Source organism: Gekko japonicus, unplaced genomic scaffold (genome assembly GCF_001447785.1).
Source record: "Gekko japonicus isolate JY-2015 unplaced genomic scaffold, Gekko_japonicus_V1.1 scaffold77, whole genome shotgun sequence".
In the NCBI taxonomy this organism is placed as follows: domain Eukaryota; kingdom Metazoa; phylum Chordata; class Lepidosauria; order Squamata; family Gekkonidae; genus Gekko; species Gekko japonicus.
The window spans coordinates 239,304-256,104 of NW_015161405.1; the positions used below are offsets into that span (position 1 = coordinate 239,304).

The window sequence follows — 16,801 nt, forward strand, 5'->3', positions numbered from 1 at the left end:
TGCATAATGTAAAAATTTTGCAACAGAAGAAAGTGAATAATTGAATCATCAGAATGCCAGCTCTTACCATCTAAAAGTGGAGTAATAAAATGAGATCGAATATCCCTATAAACGGGACAATAAAGTATGGTGTGTGTAGTGGATTCTATATCTTTTAGAAAACAAGGACAAAGTCTGTCTACATATGGTATCTGCCAGTACCTCCCTAAAAGCACCTCTGATTGCAGAACATTAAAGCATGCAAGCATGTATGCTCTGCAATGGTTTGGGACTGTTAGACATAACAGCTATTTCACAATAGAACCTGTATAGGAGGTCCCCAGTCTACTTGGGGAGCATCCGCTAGCAGCGCGTTCCCTAAATTCTTGCCTTTTGATATTGAGAAATCTTTGTTTGATAATAGCATAGGCTTGTTTATCCAAAAAGGGAGCTAATAATCTGGAGATAATCCCATTGTAGAAAGTTTCTCCTCTACATATCTAAGCCATTGAGAGAAATGGGACTCAGTTAACATATGAGTAATGATACTTTTAGTTTTAGCATGAAAGTGAAGTTTAAGCCAAAACTGAGTTCCTATCAGCCATGCTCTGGTCAATAGAAGCCTTTGATTGGTTTCTAAGCATAGAGTTGCGTAAGGAACACATGATGGAAGTCCAAGAAATTTCCGTAAAAATCTGGACTGTATTCTTTCCAAATCCCCTTTTAAGGCCTCAATCCAGATTGGTACTCCGTAACATAATTGAGCAGCTAATTTGGCATTAAAAACTTTAAGGACCACCGGCACATACTGGTTGCCCCTGGTATAATGGAAGCAATGTTGTTCGCTGCCTCAATTGTCCTCTCTTTATGATTGATCCATCTGGTGTTATAGTAAAAGTGGATACCCAAGTACTTAAAGCTTTTGACTTGTTCAGTTACATGTCTTCCATCTAGATGGCTTCCAGCTCTTACTGAAGATCATAATTTTGGATTTTTCAAAATTCAGAACTAGCCTATTCTTTTTACAATAATCTACAAAGCTCTTCAGAAGGCGTTTCAACCCTATATGAGTTAGAGACAATAGCACTGCGTCGTCGGCATAAAGGAGTAAAGGGATATGGATTGAGCCAAGTTTAGGGGATCGGATCTAGAATGGGTGCCAAATCATTTATGAACAGGTTGAATAGAAAGGGCGCAAGAAGGCAGCCCTGTTTGACTCCTATATTAATTGGAATTTTGTCAGTTAGGTCACCAGCGTTGTTAAGTGTAACTTGGCAGGTCATATTATGATGAAGCTTCATTATTAAATATAAACGCCTCGGTTCCATCCCCATCATCTTGATTTACTCCCATAGACATTCTCTTATGACTGAATTGAAAGCACCTTTTAGACCTAGAAAGGCTGCATATACTTTTGTGCCTTTTTGCCTCCTATACATTTACAAGGTTCATAAGAGTCATGCAGTGATTTAGGGTAGATTCCCCTTTACAAAATCCTATTTGTTCTTGACCCAGAATTCCTTGTTCTAACATCCATGATCCAAGTTTGTTGACCAGTCGTCTAGCATAAAGTTTCCCAATAATAGAGAGGAGGCTTATCGGGTGGTAATTGGATGGTATCTGATAATTACCCTTTTTAAAGATGGGAACCAGTATCACATTTGTCCAAGACTCTGGCATTATTCCCGTCTTATCGATGATAGTAAAAAAAAAATTGTCAAGAAGGTAGCCCACCAGTCCAATTTTATTTTAAATGTTTCGGGTGGAATTGAGTCTGGGCCAGGGGCTTTTCTTGACTTTAGCTGTTCAATAAATGGAATAACAGCCTCTGGTCTCACTGGAAGCCATTGGGGAATATCATCTAGTTCAGACACCATATAATTAATGGGATTAGTGGCAATTATATTACTATCACAGAACAGCTTTTAAAAATAGTCTTACCAGTGATCTGGGGTGATAACAAATGCACTCTTCTTTTTATGTTTATCTGACACCAACGCTCAGAATTTCCTGGAGTCATTTGTCAATGTAGCCTGAAGGAGGTTAGCCCATTGTTTCTCAGTGTGCTCTTTATATTTAACTAGGAATCAGCCCCCTTCCCCCCCCCCGGTCGCCTGAGTCCAAGGCTGTTGGAACGGGGGCTCTTCCCGCACGGTCAAGGCACTGGCGGGTCAAGCTGGCCAGCCTGTTGGGCCCGCCTCGTGCGCTAGAGGCATCGTCATCGGCTGGGGCTCATTCTCTCTAGGCTCCAGCCCTCAAATCTCCAGGAATTTCCCACCTGGAGTTGGCACACCAGAGCACTCGCATTTTATTGTATTGTATAAGATTGTTTTATTCTGTTTTTAACTGTTTAACCTTGGCATATGTGCCTCTTCTGTGAGCCACCCTGAGCCTACTCTGGGAAGGGCGGGGTATAAATTTAATAATAAATAAAAAAATAAACCCTATCTCCTTCCCAGCCAAGCATCAACCTGCCTTCACTCCCCCCTCACTGATCAGCTGTCCATCCCCCCCCCAGCAGCCCCCACCGTGCTCTGAATCCCTGACTGCCACATCACCTTGGCTGTCATGGGGGGCCATCTCAGCAGGGTATAAGGACACAGAGTCCACCATTTTCTCCAGGGGAACTGATCTTTGCCATCTGGAGAGCAGTTGTAATTCTGAGTGATCTCCAGCCCTCACCTGGAGATTGGCAACAATGGTTTTCCAGGATGAAAAGTAGTCTTTCTCTGCAATAGAGACCAAAGCAGATAACATCATTCTCCTCTCCCCCTTTTGACTTCCACAACAATCAGGTGGGTTAGGCTGAAAGTCTGTGACTGGTCCAAAATCACCCACTCAGCTTCTACAGCAAGAACCTGGAACTGAGACCCAACTCTGAAGCACTGATGGCTATGCCTAGGGTAGCCAACCTCTAGGTGAAGCCTGAATATCACCAGGTATCACAACTGAACTCCAAACAACAGATCTCTCCCCCCCCCCCCCCGAAAAAAAACCGCCTTTGGCAATCTGTCACGGCAGGACCAGGGGGCGTGACACAAGCAAGCAAAAGTCCAGGAACAGTCCGAGGTCAAGCCGGGCAAATCAGGTAGCAAGGTTCAAGCAGGTTTAAATCACAGTCCAAAAGCAGGGTCAGACATACCAAAGTTTCAAGTCCATAAATCACAACAATACCAGAGGAGTCAGAGATGAACGCAGGGTCAACAAAGCCAAAGGTCAAAAGCCGAGGATCAAGCCGAGAAGAATTCCACAAGGTCTGGAGCAGAGATGCAAGGATTCAGGTCCTGAACAAACGACGTTTGCCAGCACAAATGACTGCTGGCAACAGACTTGCATATATACAGTGCTAGCTAATCAACTCATTAGCTAGCCAGGAGTGAGGACAGGATCCTGTCAGTAATCAGGGCTAAGAGATCTTCTGGCACGCATGCGTGCATTCTGCCTTCGCTCTCTCAGCTGTTGTCTTCTTACATTCCTGAGCCTGGTTACAGGTGGAGGCGAGTCTGATGATGAATTACTGGGCTGCAGCAGAGACTGATCCCTTGCAGGTGTTCCCTGGGAGGCTCTATCCTCCTCACCACTTAGATAGCTTTCAGCTACAGGATCCAGTCTTTGCCTTTCTGCTGCAGTACTGTCCTCAGGAGTCTGTAAGTCCACAGGCTCCTGGCTGGCAGGTGCCTCCTCAGGGGCATCAGCAAGGGCAGGCATGACATCAGCAGGGGCAGGCATGACACGTTGTCCAGTGTGGTGAAACGGGCTTCAGTTTACAACTCAGCTGTTCACCTTCCACCCTTGTCCTGTGGGCGTATCTCACTCCTTAAGTTCACTGCCGCCACTCACTGAATTGTCACTGAATCTCCCTATTTGGAGATGGAATCCACAATCTTTGTGGGATCCCTGGAAAGTTGGCAACCCAAGGATCTGGCCTTTCCTTGCCTCCTTGGGCTACCCCCTCCCTTTGTTATTGTGCCGAGTGGGGGAGACTATGTGGTCAGAGCACAACACAGATTATTAGCCCAAACAAAAGATTTTATCTAAATATTTATACAGTTATGGAGCACACACACAAACTAAATAAATAAGGCACAGCTGTAGGAGTAAGGACACACTATGAACCCTCAGGGGCATAAATCTACAGGGGTTAAACGCCATCCTCTTTCCCCACACACCAACCTCTGGCTCTGTGCTTCAGCCTCTCTCTCTGACCCAAGAGAGCAGGGAAACTTCCATTCATTCCCCAGTCCAGCTGACTGTGGAGTGGCTGAATTTCTGCTGTCTCCCAGGGTTCCCCCACATCTGTGGTTTCTGGCCTGGACAGCCTGGTCAGCACAGGCAGCAGTGCAGCCGACTGTGGAGTGGCTGAATTTCTGCTGCCTCCCAGGGTTCTCCCACATTTGTGGCTTTTGGCTTGGACAGCCTGGTCAGCACAGGCAGCAGGAGCCTTTCCTAACCTCCTGTAGGACGAAGACGGCCTCCACCCTGTATGGGCTTCAGTCTATATTGATGCTACCCCTTGGGACAGTCCCTCTTTTCCCGCTCTTTTTGGCCTTGGGGCAGTTGGGAATTGTAGTCCTGCAGATGAATAAGCCCCATTCAACCCAGTGAGTGACAGGCCCCTCTCTGGAACTACAGCTCAATTAAACCTTATGGCGGAACATTTTAAACAAACAACCATAGACAGCAGCCAGGAAACTGCCATTTCGTTACACCTACCAACAGCCACCAAGGTAAAAGTTACTCCCACACAAGAGGAAAGCAGGAGAAGCGTCTTTGTCAAGAGAGAAAGCCGTTTGCAAGTAATTCTGACAGGGCAGAGTGGCTGAAGGGGGAGTGGGCAGGGAAGAGCAGCCGACCCAGCACCCTGCCAATGACATGCGAGTACTCTTGAGTGGCGACTGATGGGCCAATGGCTGTGGGAGAACATTTTACAGCCAATGGGAGCGCATGGAATGTTTCCACTTTAAAACAGCATTATTATATAGAGAGATCATAACTGTTTGATGTAATTGGTTTTCTAAATTGAAATACTCATCTGGTAGATGAGTCCAATTGTATCCTCTAAAACGGTAGTAAATAGATCAAATTTGGTATTTAGTATTATAGCATTCACTATCAAACCATCCAGCTGTATTTTTTTGGTTACAATAATTTCAAGGTACCAGTTGACTTCCAAGGGATTCCAGTAAGTAACTAATAGTTTTATTATAAACCTGAAAGATTTTAACATCTCCATTTTGACTCAAAGCTGCATTGAGTTCTACTAAGATGTTAGAATCCAGAAGGTTGGTCACCTTTTCTGCAACAGTAGGAGACAATTTTGGGCAGTCTATTCATCCCCAAAGATGGAGTGTAGTGGAGATAGTGCTTATCGGGCTTTTCAGGGGATACTGCAATTGAATAGTCAACATTAAAGGGAAATAATCACTTTCTAAGCGATCTCCAACTCTAAAACAACTTATGTGATCTTCCAACAGGTGAGATTAGAATATAATTGGTGGAAAGGCTAGAAATTGTTAAAACACATAATATGGCAATATTATCTATATCCCAATAAAATAAAATGAGAGAAAGAAGGCCTATATGTGTATGAGTGTTGGAACCCATGTGAGGACAGTGATAACTAAACCCTAAGTGAAATATCTGCTTAGGCTTCAGGATATTTTTTCCCTCACTACAGTAACTTAAAAACTCCTTTCCCCAGCCCCAGTGTTCTGTTTAGATGTCACAAACATTATTTATGATATGCATGACCCTGGCTTGTCCTTGTGCCTATAAGCTCCCTCCATTTCCCCCTTACATCTGGAGAATAGTTGGTGATTTTTTTTTTCATTACAGAAGTTTTAACTGTACTCCAGCTTGTCCATTATCCACATTTGGATATCATGACAAATTGGAATTGGATTGAAGACTTATGAAAACAGGAACTCTTCAGACACTCTTGAGATGGTGAGAGGGAAGGAGAGGGGAAGGTACACGCGAAGAAGCCAGATTTGTGTCCGTTATGACCAAACCTCTATTTCTAACATCTGGATGTAGCCGAAGTCTATCTGAACTCTGATTACCATGAAATAATTGGAATTCCTGAGAGTATCTCAACTGCTGTTGTCTTTGATACTTATCCTTTATTGCAGGACCTGATCAAACTATTTAAATAACTGTCATAGTAATGGAATAATGTAATGCTGTGTAGTTAAAACTCAGATAATAGTTTGTACAGTTTGAGTCTCCAGTTGTAAAGGTTAATGGTTTAGAATCGAATAGATATACTTCAGCACAATTTGGAGAATATGCTTGTGTAGCACTTGGCTGCCCTCCTCTTGGCAATCATGCTATTAATCATTCTGAACCACAGATATTAAGGCTGGAAAGCTCTTCCTGGAGCCCATTCTTTGTACTATTAGTCTTTCTGCAAGTATCTGGTGCTACCCTTTTAAACACTCAAAAGGGTTTTGCCAGTTTTCATCCACCATTAATGTATTATTTTAGTTTTATACATCATGTCTCAGTAATACATATAATTAGAATGATGTGATTATTTATGTTTCACTTAAAACTGTATTTAGTGAAGCTGAATTCTTTGCATTTTGGGTGGTCACAATTATATCATAATAATGTTCACAATAATTTATATATAATTATTTTGAATTATTTTGAGCCCACATAACAGTGTTTTCTGATGTACACATGCTGTTACCACAGCTTGGGAAGTTCTTTGTGGGCCCTGAAATGAAAAAGTCTTCAGCTTACGAGTCCCATTGAAAGAAGGCAAATGAATGATTCAGACAAAATGGTAGGACTATACATCTTGCATTATTGTCTTCACAAAGGAGAACTCAAGAGAGAGATTCTTCCATAGCTATACAGGAGAGCAGAACATTTCAAGAGTGAAAGAACTAGTCATTATTATATAAGGTGCCATTATGGCAGAAAGGTAACAGTCTTTTCAGTAGAGGTTGTACCTGTTACTCAAATTAATCTACATGTGAAGGTCCTGCTAGCATGGAGCAAACACATGTATTTGGGGCAGTTATATATGGGATCTAGCCTTGTATATAAAGATCTACATTCAGACCAGTACTCAAAGGAACATGGGGGAATAAGCTTCTTAAACAGAAAATATTTTTATTTAATAAACAGAAACCAGACCAAATTAAGTTAAGCAGTTTGCAAAGCAAAATGGGAATTACTAAAGGAAAAAATGCACAGTGATAAATACCACACAGAACCTTTCCCTGAAAAAGAACAACCTGCCTACTAGGGGTAAAACTAAAAAGGGGGAAGACAAGAAATGTGAGCCTGATCTTGGAGAGAAGGGAAGGGAAGTTGTCCTCATCAAGGATTAAGTAACATCAGGAGCTGAAACTGACAAGGTGGGGGAAGAAAGTGTAGGTCCATGGAGCAAAGAAGCAAAAGGCCTACTGTGGGGTAACTGGGCGAGTCCCAAGCTGACTACAAAAAGTGGAACTGAGGAGTAACTCTTTATACCCTTTGGCTGAGATTAAGGAGGGGGTGAGGTATTGGTATTGGAATGTAGGGGCAATAGAAGTGTAGTTTTTTGAAGATGAGCCAACCTGAAAAGAAAGCCTTTCTCTGTGTGGTTAGAAGGGAGTTTTTTGCGTGGAGAATATCTAAAATGTTCATCATTGCAGGTTCTGTGCAGACCCACATTGGGACTGTGCATATGAAAGTCAACCACAGGTTTTCCAAAGCTTTCTAGCAGACTAGAAGTGTCCCTCCTCCGTTTTCTGCCAAAACCATCACATGACCAGGAGTAGGGGCGCTGCTCCTTCAGTTGCCTTTTTGCTGCCACAAAGAGATGATCTCTACTGTTGTTCTGTTATTTCCCTCACTTCATTCTTGAGGCTGAGAAGAGTAATTTCTCTGAAAAGTTTTAGTCATCAGGATTCAGGAGTCATTTTAGTGAAGAGTAAACTACATTTAAAGAAGAAATATTTCTGGCATTCCACTTTGTGCATATGGCTCAAAAGTGGCCTTCTCGGGATAGTGCTGTGGCTTTAAAATGCTTCTGGTAAACTCTGCTCTGTGTTGTCACCAAATTACTCTGAAGGCATAATTTGATAGAGCTAGAGTCAAAAGGACTTTTTCAAAGGCTTTGGCTGTGTCCCAAAGTCGCCTTCCCCCTCCCTGTTGAGGTGTGGTCTGATAGAGCCTCAGATTCACTGGGTCCCCGCCTTGGTTGGGTCAACTCTGAAGGGAGAAACCTGGAGATGTTCCCTGACAGAGCCTTGGATTAAGAACGGCTCTTTTGTAAGGCTTTGGCAGACACTGTCTGACTGAAGGAATTCCTCCCCCTCCCTGGTTGCCCTCTGTTGTGGTTGATATAGCCTTGGATTTCTTAAGAGCGGTTTTCCACAAGGCTTTGGCTGTGTGGCAGGCTGAACAAAGGCACTTTCTCCCCTTTTCAGCTGCCTCAGTTCTGAGGTGAGAAACCTGGAGCTGTGGCCTCACGGGAGCCTCTTTTAAAGGCTTGACTATGCTCATACCTGACTGAAGGAACCCCTTCCTGGCTGCTGTCAGTTCCAATGTGAATCCCTGGAGGCAATTCTTAGTGGCTGTGAAAGGTCAGGATGGGTAGCAGTGTCAGGCTGTCAGTGGCAGTGGAAAAGAGCAAGAGTCAGTCCAGTAGCACCTTAAAGACTAAAATAAATTGTGGCGGGGTATGAGCTTTTGTGAGTCACTACTCACTTCTTCGGGTGTTATGTATATCAGGAGGGTATTTTGCCTTTGAAGGCAGCAGGAAAAGAGGAAGGCTCAACATGAGATGACTTGATTAAATAAAGACGCCATGGTCCTCATTTTGCAAGACTTCAAAATGGCTGTTAAAGACAGGATATTTTGGAGGGTATTAATTCATGGGTCGCCATACATCAGAAGCGACTTGACTGTACATAACACCAACACATATTTTGCCTTTTAGTTGCAGTTGTTTGAGCCTCTTCAGCCCCTGTAGTTTTGGAGAAATGCTGAAGTGGGTGAAGTTTCTTGTTCTTGTTGTCAGTTGTATTCTGAGACAAACTAGTTATCCTTAAGGCCTGCTGAGCTTCAGTGAACCACTATGAGGCTTAGCAAAAGTTATGACTCACTCTACTGAAACTGCTTCTGTTCCAAGGTCAGAACCAATTCCTTGTTGATCCCTGCTCTGAGCCCTCTTGCTAATGCCTAGTTCTAAAAGCTGACATAGTGACACAGCAGCCTCAGTTCTACCACCTTGCTTTTAGCACTGATGCTTAATCCTAAAGGGCTTTTGGCACAGGTGCTGTTTCAAGCAGAGGCAAGGCTTGCTGTTGCCATTTCCATGGGGAAGTTGGAACTGATCAGCAAGTATGCTTGGAGGCAAGCCTCTGCAATTTGCCACTTCTGTCAGTTACATGGTAGCCTTTGGGACCATCAGTGGTGGTGTGGGGTTCCTTGGTTGTTGTTTTCAGCAGTGAAGACAAACCTTCACTATAAGCCCAGTCCTTTTGTATGCAATTCCCCCCCCCCCGTTGGTTTTATGTATGCCCACACTCTCTTCTCCCAACCGGGTAATGGCACTGACTCCCCTCAGGGCTCTAAATTTCACTGCTTCTTCTGGGACTGAGTTCTTATTTCAGCAGGGTTCAGACTGTCTCTGGAGTCAATCTTGTATGACACCATTTGTAGTGAGAGCCCATGCAATATAGTGGTTAGAGTATTGGGCCAGTTTCAAATGTCATTATGCCTGGAAAAAATTGTTTGTGACTTTGGGTCTCTCACATTCTCCCAACTGAATCTGCCTCACAGGATTCTAGTGAGGATGGAACGGACCTCCTAATGACACCTGGGTTTTGGCCTCTGTGTGGCAGAGTGTTGGACTGGATGGATCACTGGCCTGATTCAACATGGCTTCTCTTATGTTCTTGTGTTCTTATGAAAAGTGTAAGATGTTATAAGCCACTTTGAGTCCTGTTGGGGAGTAAGATGGGGTACATATAAACTCCATACCCATTTATTTAAATGATGTCTTCCCTTTCTACTCAAAACAGTTGCCCCATGAAATGAAGTCTTTGACATGCAAGCTCTCATTAAATTGGCTGCCGTTATAGCCTCTGCTACAGTCCTTTAGCAAATATATGCTTGATTCTAGTGGTCATCTCTGTTGTTGTTAATGGCCTGCAGGTTAAATAGCACTTCATCTCTGATTCAGCCACTGCACAATGTGAGTGCTGTGAACTATTAGCCTGGGTGGGAAGTGGAATTTGTCTGCCTGCATTTTCCCTTTAAGTTGCTAATCAACAGGTCAATGGGGCCCTTTTATTATCCCCGTGAAGGGAGCTTGACACACCAATTTAACCCTATCCTGGAGCATGTATTAGCCAAAGTGTTATAAATTGAGGCCATTCAACATCTCCAGTGACAGTTTGTGTATAATAGAATAGTGTAGTGACACTGTCATTTATTCTAAGATGAGCTTTTGTCAATCTAAGTCACAGTTTATGCCTGTGGTGTATGTAACGAGTTTGTTTCTTTAATCTGAATCAGTCTTTTTAGACTGCCCTAGTCCGTGCTAGGAATTAGTGTTGAAAAGAAAAAAGAATGGGTTGTTACTGTGGATCCACAGGCTATGAATTCTTCAGTCTAGTTGGACAACACTCTGTGGGGAATTACAGGCTTGCTGTCAGATCCTTAAGAGTCACCTCTTCTTCCCCTCCTTCAAGTAACATAGTGCCTCAGTGCTGTGCACAATTTCCCACCATATTAAAGATGGTAGGTTCCATCCTTAGCATCTCCTACTGAAAAAATCTTTGGTAAATGGATGTCAAAAATCCCTTAAATTCATTCAGCTATTCTCTAGTGATTTACTGTTCAAGAGAAAGTAAACATTCTGCCTTGTCTACCACTCACAGATTTCCTACAGTTCTTTTCACATCTCTGTCACTTTGTGGGCTCAGACCCAAGATCTTCCCCACCTCTCCTCTGAGGGGAGGTCACCTGTTTTCACATTAAATAGACTATTCAGTTCAGCGTTCCCCAGGACAGAAAAAAGGTGCTATTTTGAGTAACTGAGTAAGGAGGTACTTTTGCTTGGCTGCCTTATTTGTAGACCTCGCTACCTTTCCTTCAGAGTCCCTTTGCTGTTGGGGGTGAGACCTGCCAGTGGCAGAATCCCAACATTTCCTTTTGCTTGGGATTATGGTCTTGGCTGTTTTTACAAATGCACAGAAATTAGGGTGGTCCATGTGAGGCTGATGTATTGTTTTCCCTGCTCTGCTGGTGGGTGGTTGTTGATCCTTCCTCTTGGTTCTTTTTATCCTTTCTCAGTATTTAGTTGATCCTTTGTTTACTAAAATGGTTGGCTTTTGTTTGTTTGTTTATGTCTTCCACAGCTTCAGCACCCAGTATTTTACATACCTGTATTTGGTATGTACATGACAGTATTTGGTAACAAAAATGGGAGTCCCCATGGGGTGAGGGGCTCTGGGGCATCGCTGCAACTTCATTAAAAACTTAACTGGACAGCATAATCTTTCACAATATTTCTTAGAAAACATTAGTTACCATAACAGTGCACTTTTCATCTCATGTAGTTATCTGTTTCAACAGGATTGAGCTCTTATCCACAGAGGTCTTTTATGATAAGTGCTTCCAAGTAGTTTGTCCTATCATCCTTAAATATATGCTTTAAGCAAAATTGCTTTGATAAATTCTCTGGGTTTCCCATTTTTAAAAATAAAAGAGGAACTCAATTTGTTGCTCTTTGTTAATTACACTTCTATTTTGCCTTTCATCTAAGATGATCAGAGTAGCAAGTTTTTGCTATACAAGTTGGTGTGCTGTATCTGCTTTTCAGATTGGTTCAAGCCTTGATAGTTGAAACCTAAAAAAGAAAGTGGGATGAGCATGTGCATCTTATCAGAAATCTGAATTTATGAGACAAATGAAAGCCTGTACTTGGAACACATGTGCAGAGGGCTGCTGTCAGTCTGAAGCATTTTTTGGAACAGGAATCCATAGAAAACATCACTTTTAGCTTCTCCTGCCTTTGTACTTGCTATTCTAAAACATGGGGCACTTCTCCCTCCATATTCTTATCTCCCCCCCATAGTAAGATTAAGCTGGGGGAGGGTGTTTTGCAAAACATATATCCCCATTTGTATTTTAATAATCTGGATTTACCATAGGAAGCAGCCAGTTTTCTTTTTAAAAATTGTGCCAGAGCTCTAGGTAAAGGAAAGGAGGTGCTCAAAAGGATTTTTGTTTGCCTGAAATTTGTACCACCTCCCTTCAAAGCATTCCCATTTACAACCAGCAGGTGAAACTTTGGTGCCTATAATTGTTGAAATTGTTTAGAATTGTTTAGTATTTATTTGTGGGTGATGAGGTTGCCTTTTATCACACCATCTATTTAGGTTTTAATTTGTTGTGCACCCACAGGCTTGGGCTGTGAGATGTGTATTGTCAGAAATAACAAATAGTCCTAAAATATTTTTCATGAACAAGAAGGCTCCCTTTGTTTTCATAATTTGTGAAAGCTTGATCTTTCTCCTTCCATTGGACAGAAGTTCTATCTCCTATGCAGTCTCCCCGCCGCCACCCACTTCCCTTTACAAGGGGAGAACGTGCAAGTTCAGACTAAGAACTTGCTAGGAGGTATTTCAATGAAGTGTCAGGTTTCTCCATCATTCTTTCTCTATAACTAGGAGAATAAAATCTCAGCATTTTGACAGTGCTGATTAAGAAGCCTAGCTACTTTTTTCCTCCTCCATGATGGATAAACTACTTTTTACATCTGCAGGCAAATTTCAAAATTTGTTTAATAGAAATGCCATTCTCAAAATTTGCTAGGCTTATGGTAACAAATGGCTCTTTTTGAATGGAAAGGCTTCCACACCTATGCTAACTAAAGAGAAATGGAGGAAGGAAGAGAGGAGGCTGTGGTGAAGTTTGGGGAAAATAAACTGTGTTTCTGGCTACATACTGTTAAAAGTAGGTTTCTTTTCTTTGTGCTGCAAAGTTGGAGCTGTAAATTGTCAAATTAAATGCTTTTCCATGACCTTATATCAATGTCTCTGTATGCAGTGCTTATCATATGTAAACATCAGCATGTTTTTCTCATCAATATTAATTTTGTGTATATCATGACAAAGGATGACAGAATACATGGATCACTCACTTAATACTGTAGACAAAATGCATTTGAGAAATACATACTGTCGTGACTAAAGAAATCCTTTCAGGGTTCTTTAACTACATAATGTAGTATCGCTTATGAATTCATGATTCTCGTCAAGTCTGACTTAGTACCATACGTGCTCATAGCATTAACAGAACATATGTTCATTGAAGAATTATACAAATTCTTCAAAAGAGAATATGATGCTTTCAGTGTAGAGCAAGTGTTTATGTAAGAATCCAGATGGTTTAGTAGCTATAAAGACACTTGCCTTTTCTGCAGAACACTAACACAACTATTCTTATGTTTTGACTGGATTAAAGTAAACTTGAAAGTAAAAACCTTGAAGAAGTATGCAAGTGTACCATTAGTATTTCATTGTAAAGCTGCATTTTTAAATATCAGTGAGCCAGTATGGTATAATGCCGCAATCTAGTGAACCTTACACTAATTTGGGGAGTCAGGAGGGGAGTTAGACTTGTTTGCAGCCAACTGCTAACAGTCAATAACTTCTAGCCAGAGGCTGGTTGAACAGGGTTGGGAATGGGCCTGGAAAAACTTTTGGACTTGATCATAGAAACAGAAGAATACCATACTTGTATGAAACTCAGACTTCTAGTATTCAGCTAAAACACCATTGACTTTAATTGTCTGTAGATACAGAGTGGCGTCTCTGCATCTCTATGATGAAGCCCTTTATATTGTAAAAATAGAATGAAAAACCAGCTGGATTTTATTCCTGAAGTAACTTTGGTGTTACTCAGCCAATTAGAGTTCTAGTTGTGAGCTGTTAATTCCAGCAGCCAATCAATGTATTTTCTCTGTAGTGCTTTGTGGAAGTGCGGGAAGCTAGGTGACTGCATGTTGCAACAGCTGAAATAGCTTCTTTGAAAGAAGGGGAACCCTACTCCTTCCCTGTCTTCATTCCTAGAAAACTGAGAGGGCTTCATTTTAACATTGACTCCATGGGGCTCAACCTCTGAGGACTTTCAGACCCTCTCGGAAAACCTTCAGTGATTACCGGACACTATTTTGGAAAGCACTGCTCTATAAAGAAAACACACAAGTTGTGGATAGGTTGCTGAGTTACACCTCTAGAATCCATGCTTTATAGGGGCTGGGATCCAAAGGACCATTCACAGTCTACAATGTGCAAATAGAATTTTTTCAGCTCCCTCTCCCTGCATCAGTCTTTTATGTTTCCTAAAAATCTGCCTCCAGCAGTCAGGGGAAAGCATTCCATGAAATGAAAGGAACTACGATTCTTTGTAACATATTTGCAGGAACTTTGTAATACCTGGTTCAGTAGTGAAATGAGCTTCATGATAAATCATTTACTTTGCTTAGTTGTGAATATTTAGTATTAAATAGGAAGCCATTTCTCTATAATAAAGTCTTGCCTCTTTTTCAGTTCCAGGACAGTTTTAATGGAGGAAGCCTGAGTGATACATATCCACCACAGTTGGATGTCGTCAGCAACCAACCTGTCACACAACTTCAGCCTGTTCATCATCCAACAGAATCCAGATCTTTCTCGGATTTGGCATCCAGTGGTTTTATGTAATTCAAGAGCAAATTCCTGCAGAGAATTAGCTCATGAGTGGATTCTTAAAAACCCAGATTGGAGTTTGTTTGCATATATATATGCATGCATACATATAAGATTTTTGTCATCCAGAACATAATATTAAGAAGGGTGGAAGTTGGAGTTGCAATCTAGGCCTAAAGTGTGCATGGTAATCTTCAGAAACTGAAAATATGCACTAGTGCAATATTGTGTACTGCATCACATTGTAGAACATAAGATAAGGCAAATGGTTTTATTGTTTTGAAGGAAAAAACAGGCACTTTGACAATCTCATTTGGAGTTGTATAAGAAAAGAGTTTTCTTGGATTTTTAAAGGCTTTTGAAATAAAGGCCAGTGTTCCAAACAGAAGAATGAGGTAAAACGCTGGATTTTATTGCATCCTGTATCTTTCCTTTAGTTTGTTGACTTCATTTACTATTTTTCAGCTTCTCTTTTCACATTACATTTCAGGTTCTAGCACTTTAGTAGGAAGTTCAGTACAAAGAATTTGATATGCAACTTTTGGTTTTGTACAACCAAATCCATTCCTCATTTATGGTTAGCCTTAAGTGCCTCACAACTTAGCTACCTTATTTCTGAAAGGAGCACGTGCGGGGAGGATCACTCTAAACTTATTCATACTTTGTGACAGTTCAGTAGCAACTTTGATTTGGTTTTTAAAAGCAATGTATTCATTCTGAGTCAGTATTCACTTCTTTTGAATTTCAGACAATTCTCTATATGGTGAGTTTTTACATGGTTAAAGACTGAAAGTTTGTTTTGTTTTTCTGTATTTTTCAGGTTCAACAGGGTAAAAACCAATATCTTGTAGGAGAAAATTTCCTCAGGATTAGCTCTGAATCTCAAATTATGAACAAAACATGTGCCTTATCTTGTGTTACAGTACTTATTAAATGGTCTTTTTTAAAACTGCAAGGCCTCTCTATGCAAATACTTCCATTAAAATGGGTATTGACAGTTTAATTTTAAAAAACTGGTAGAAAGCATTGTCTTGATAGTGAATAGTACTAAAGTTTACTTTTGTACAGATTTCTACACCAAGGGTCATATTTTGATTGGCTGCTGCTTTTCATCTGTTGAGATGGGGAAGAGGGTCTGCTGGTATTAAATATCCCTGACAATTGCACTCTGAAGGAAAAAGCTATCTTTCTATGTATGTGAATTCACTTTAACAGTCTTTGTTCAAAAGATGAATCTGAAATTTTATTTTAGTTCAAATTTAGAAATAGAATCCTTGTAATGAAAGGATATTTTAAACTTTGAAAAAAATGGAAAATTGTGTTTGGAATTTTATCTGAGAAGTTTTAGAACTGTAGACACCAATGTTTGGTGCTTCATAGTAGTTTAAACAGGAGAGGATGGAAATGTGTATATGTTCATATAATTACATACTCTTACATGCTGTATGGTTCATATGTAATAAGCACTATAAATGTCTTTGTAAAATAATCTATACCAATTAATTTTGAAGTGTTATACTATATAAAACGTTTATTACATACTTATATGTAAATGACAGTGTAGATTCTTTAAAAAGAAGAGAAAAATAAACCATGCCTTTCAGGGTACAATCACATTTTTCATGAAAGAGCAACTAACTACTCAAGGTTTTAAAAACTTAACCAAACAAACAAAGCAAAGACTATTTGTAAGGACATGGCTGTATAGTAGTGGGGGAAACTATTTGTTGGCCAGTTCATTAAGTTGCTGGGGAGCTACTGATACTAAGATTTCAGACTTGGTTTCCTCCTGCTCTTTTCTCCATCTGTGTTAAGGCACAGTTAAATTTTCTTTCCTCTAGGTTGTAATTTGCACTTCTTGAAAAGGTGATAGAACACTTCATAGAATTTCGAATTTAGGATTCTATCACTCCTTTAAAAAGCGTTAAAGAAAATACCTTTCAATTAAATAGTATTTTTAGTAAGAGTTGTAAAGAAGTGTAGGATTGAGCCATTAGTCTCAAAGTATTTAAGACTTTGGCTGTCACTAAATGTAATAGATTAGGACTAGATTCTTCCTGAATTTTTAATGTACTCTTGTTTTTAAACAGTTTCTGTACGATATTTTTGTCTGTTTTTTA

The 16,801-nt window shown here is 40.8% G+C and overlaps 1 protein-coding gene across 1 annotated transcript in view; it reads left to right on the top strand.

The window, feature by feature from the left end:
* AHR (aryl hydrocarbon receptor) overlaps window positions 1-15,844 on the top strand; it is a 76,972-nt gene extending 61,128 nt beyond the window's left edge. Inside the window, exon 11 of the mRNA XM_015426184.1 lies at window positions 14,544-15,844. Coding sequence (XP_015281670.1) covers window positions 14,544-14,696 — 153 coding nt within the window. The 3' untranslated portion in view covers window positions 14,697-15,844. The remainder of the gene's footprint in view (window positions 1-14,543) is intronic.
* Window positions 15,845-16,801: the final 957 nt, after the last annotated feature.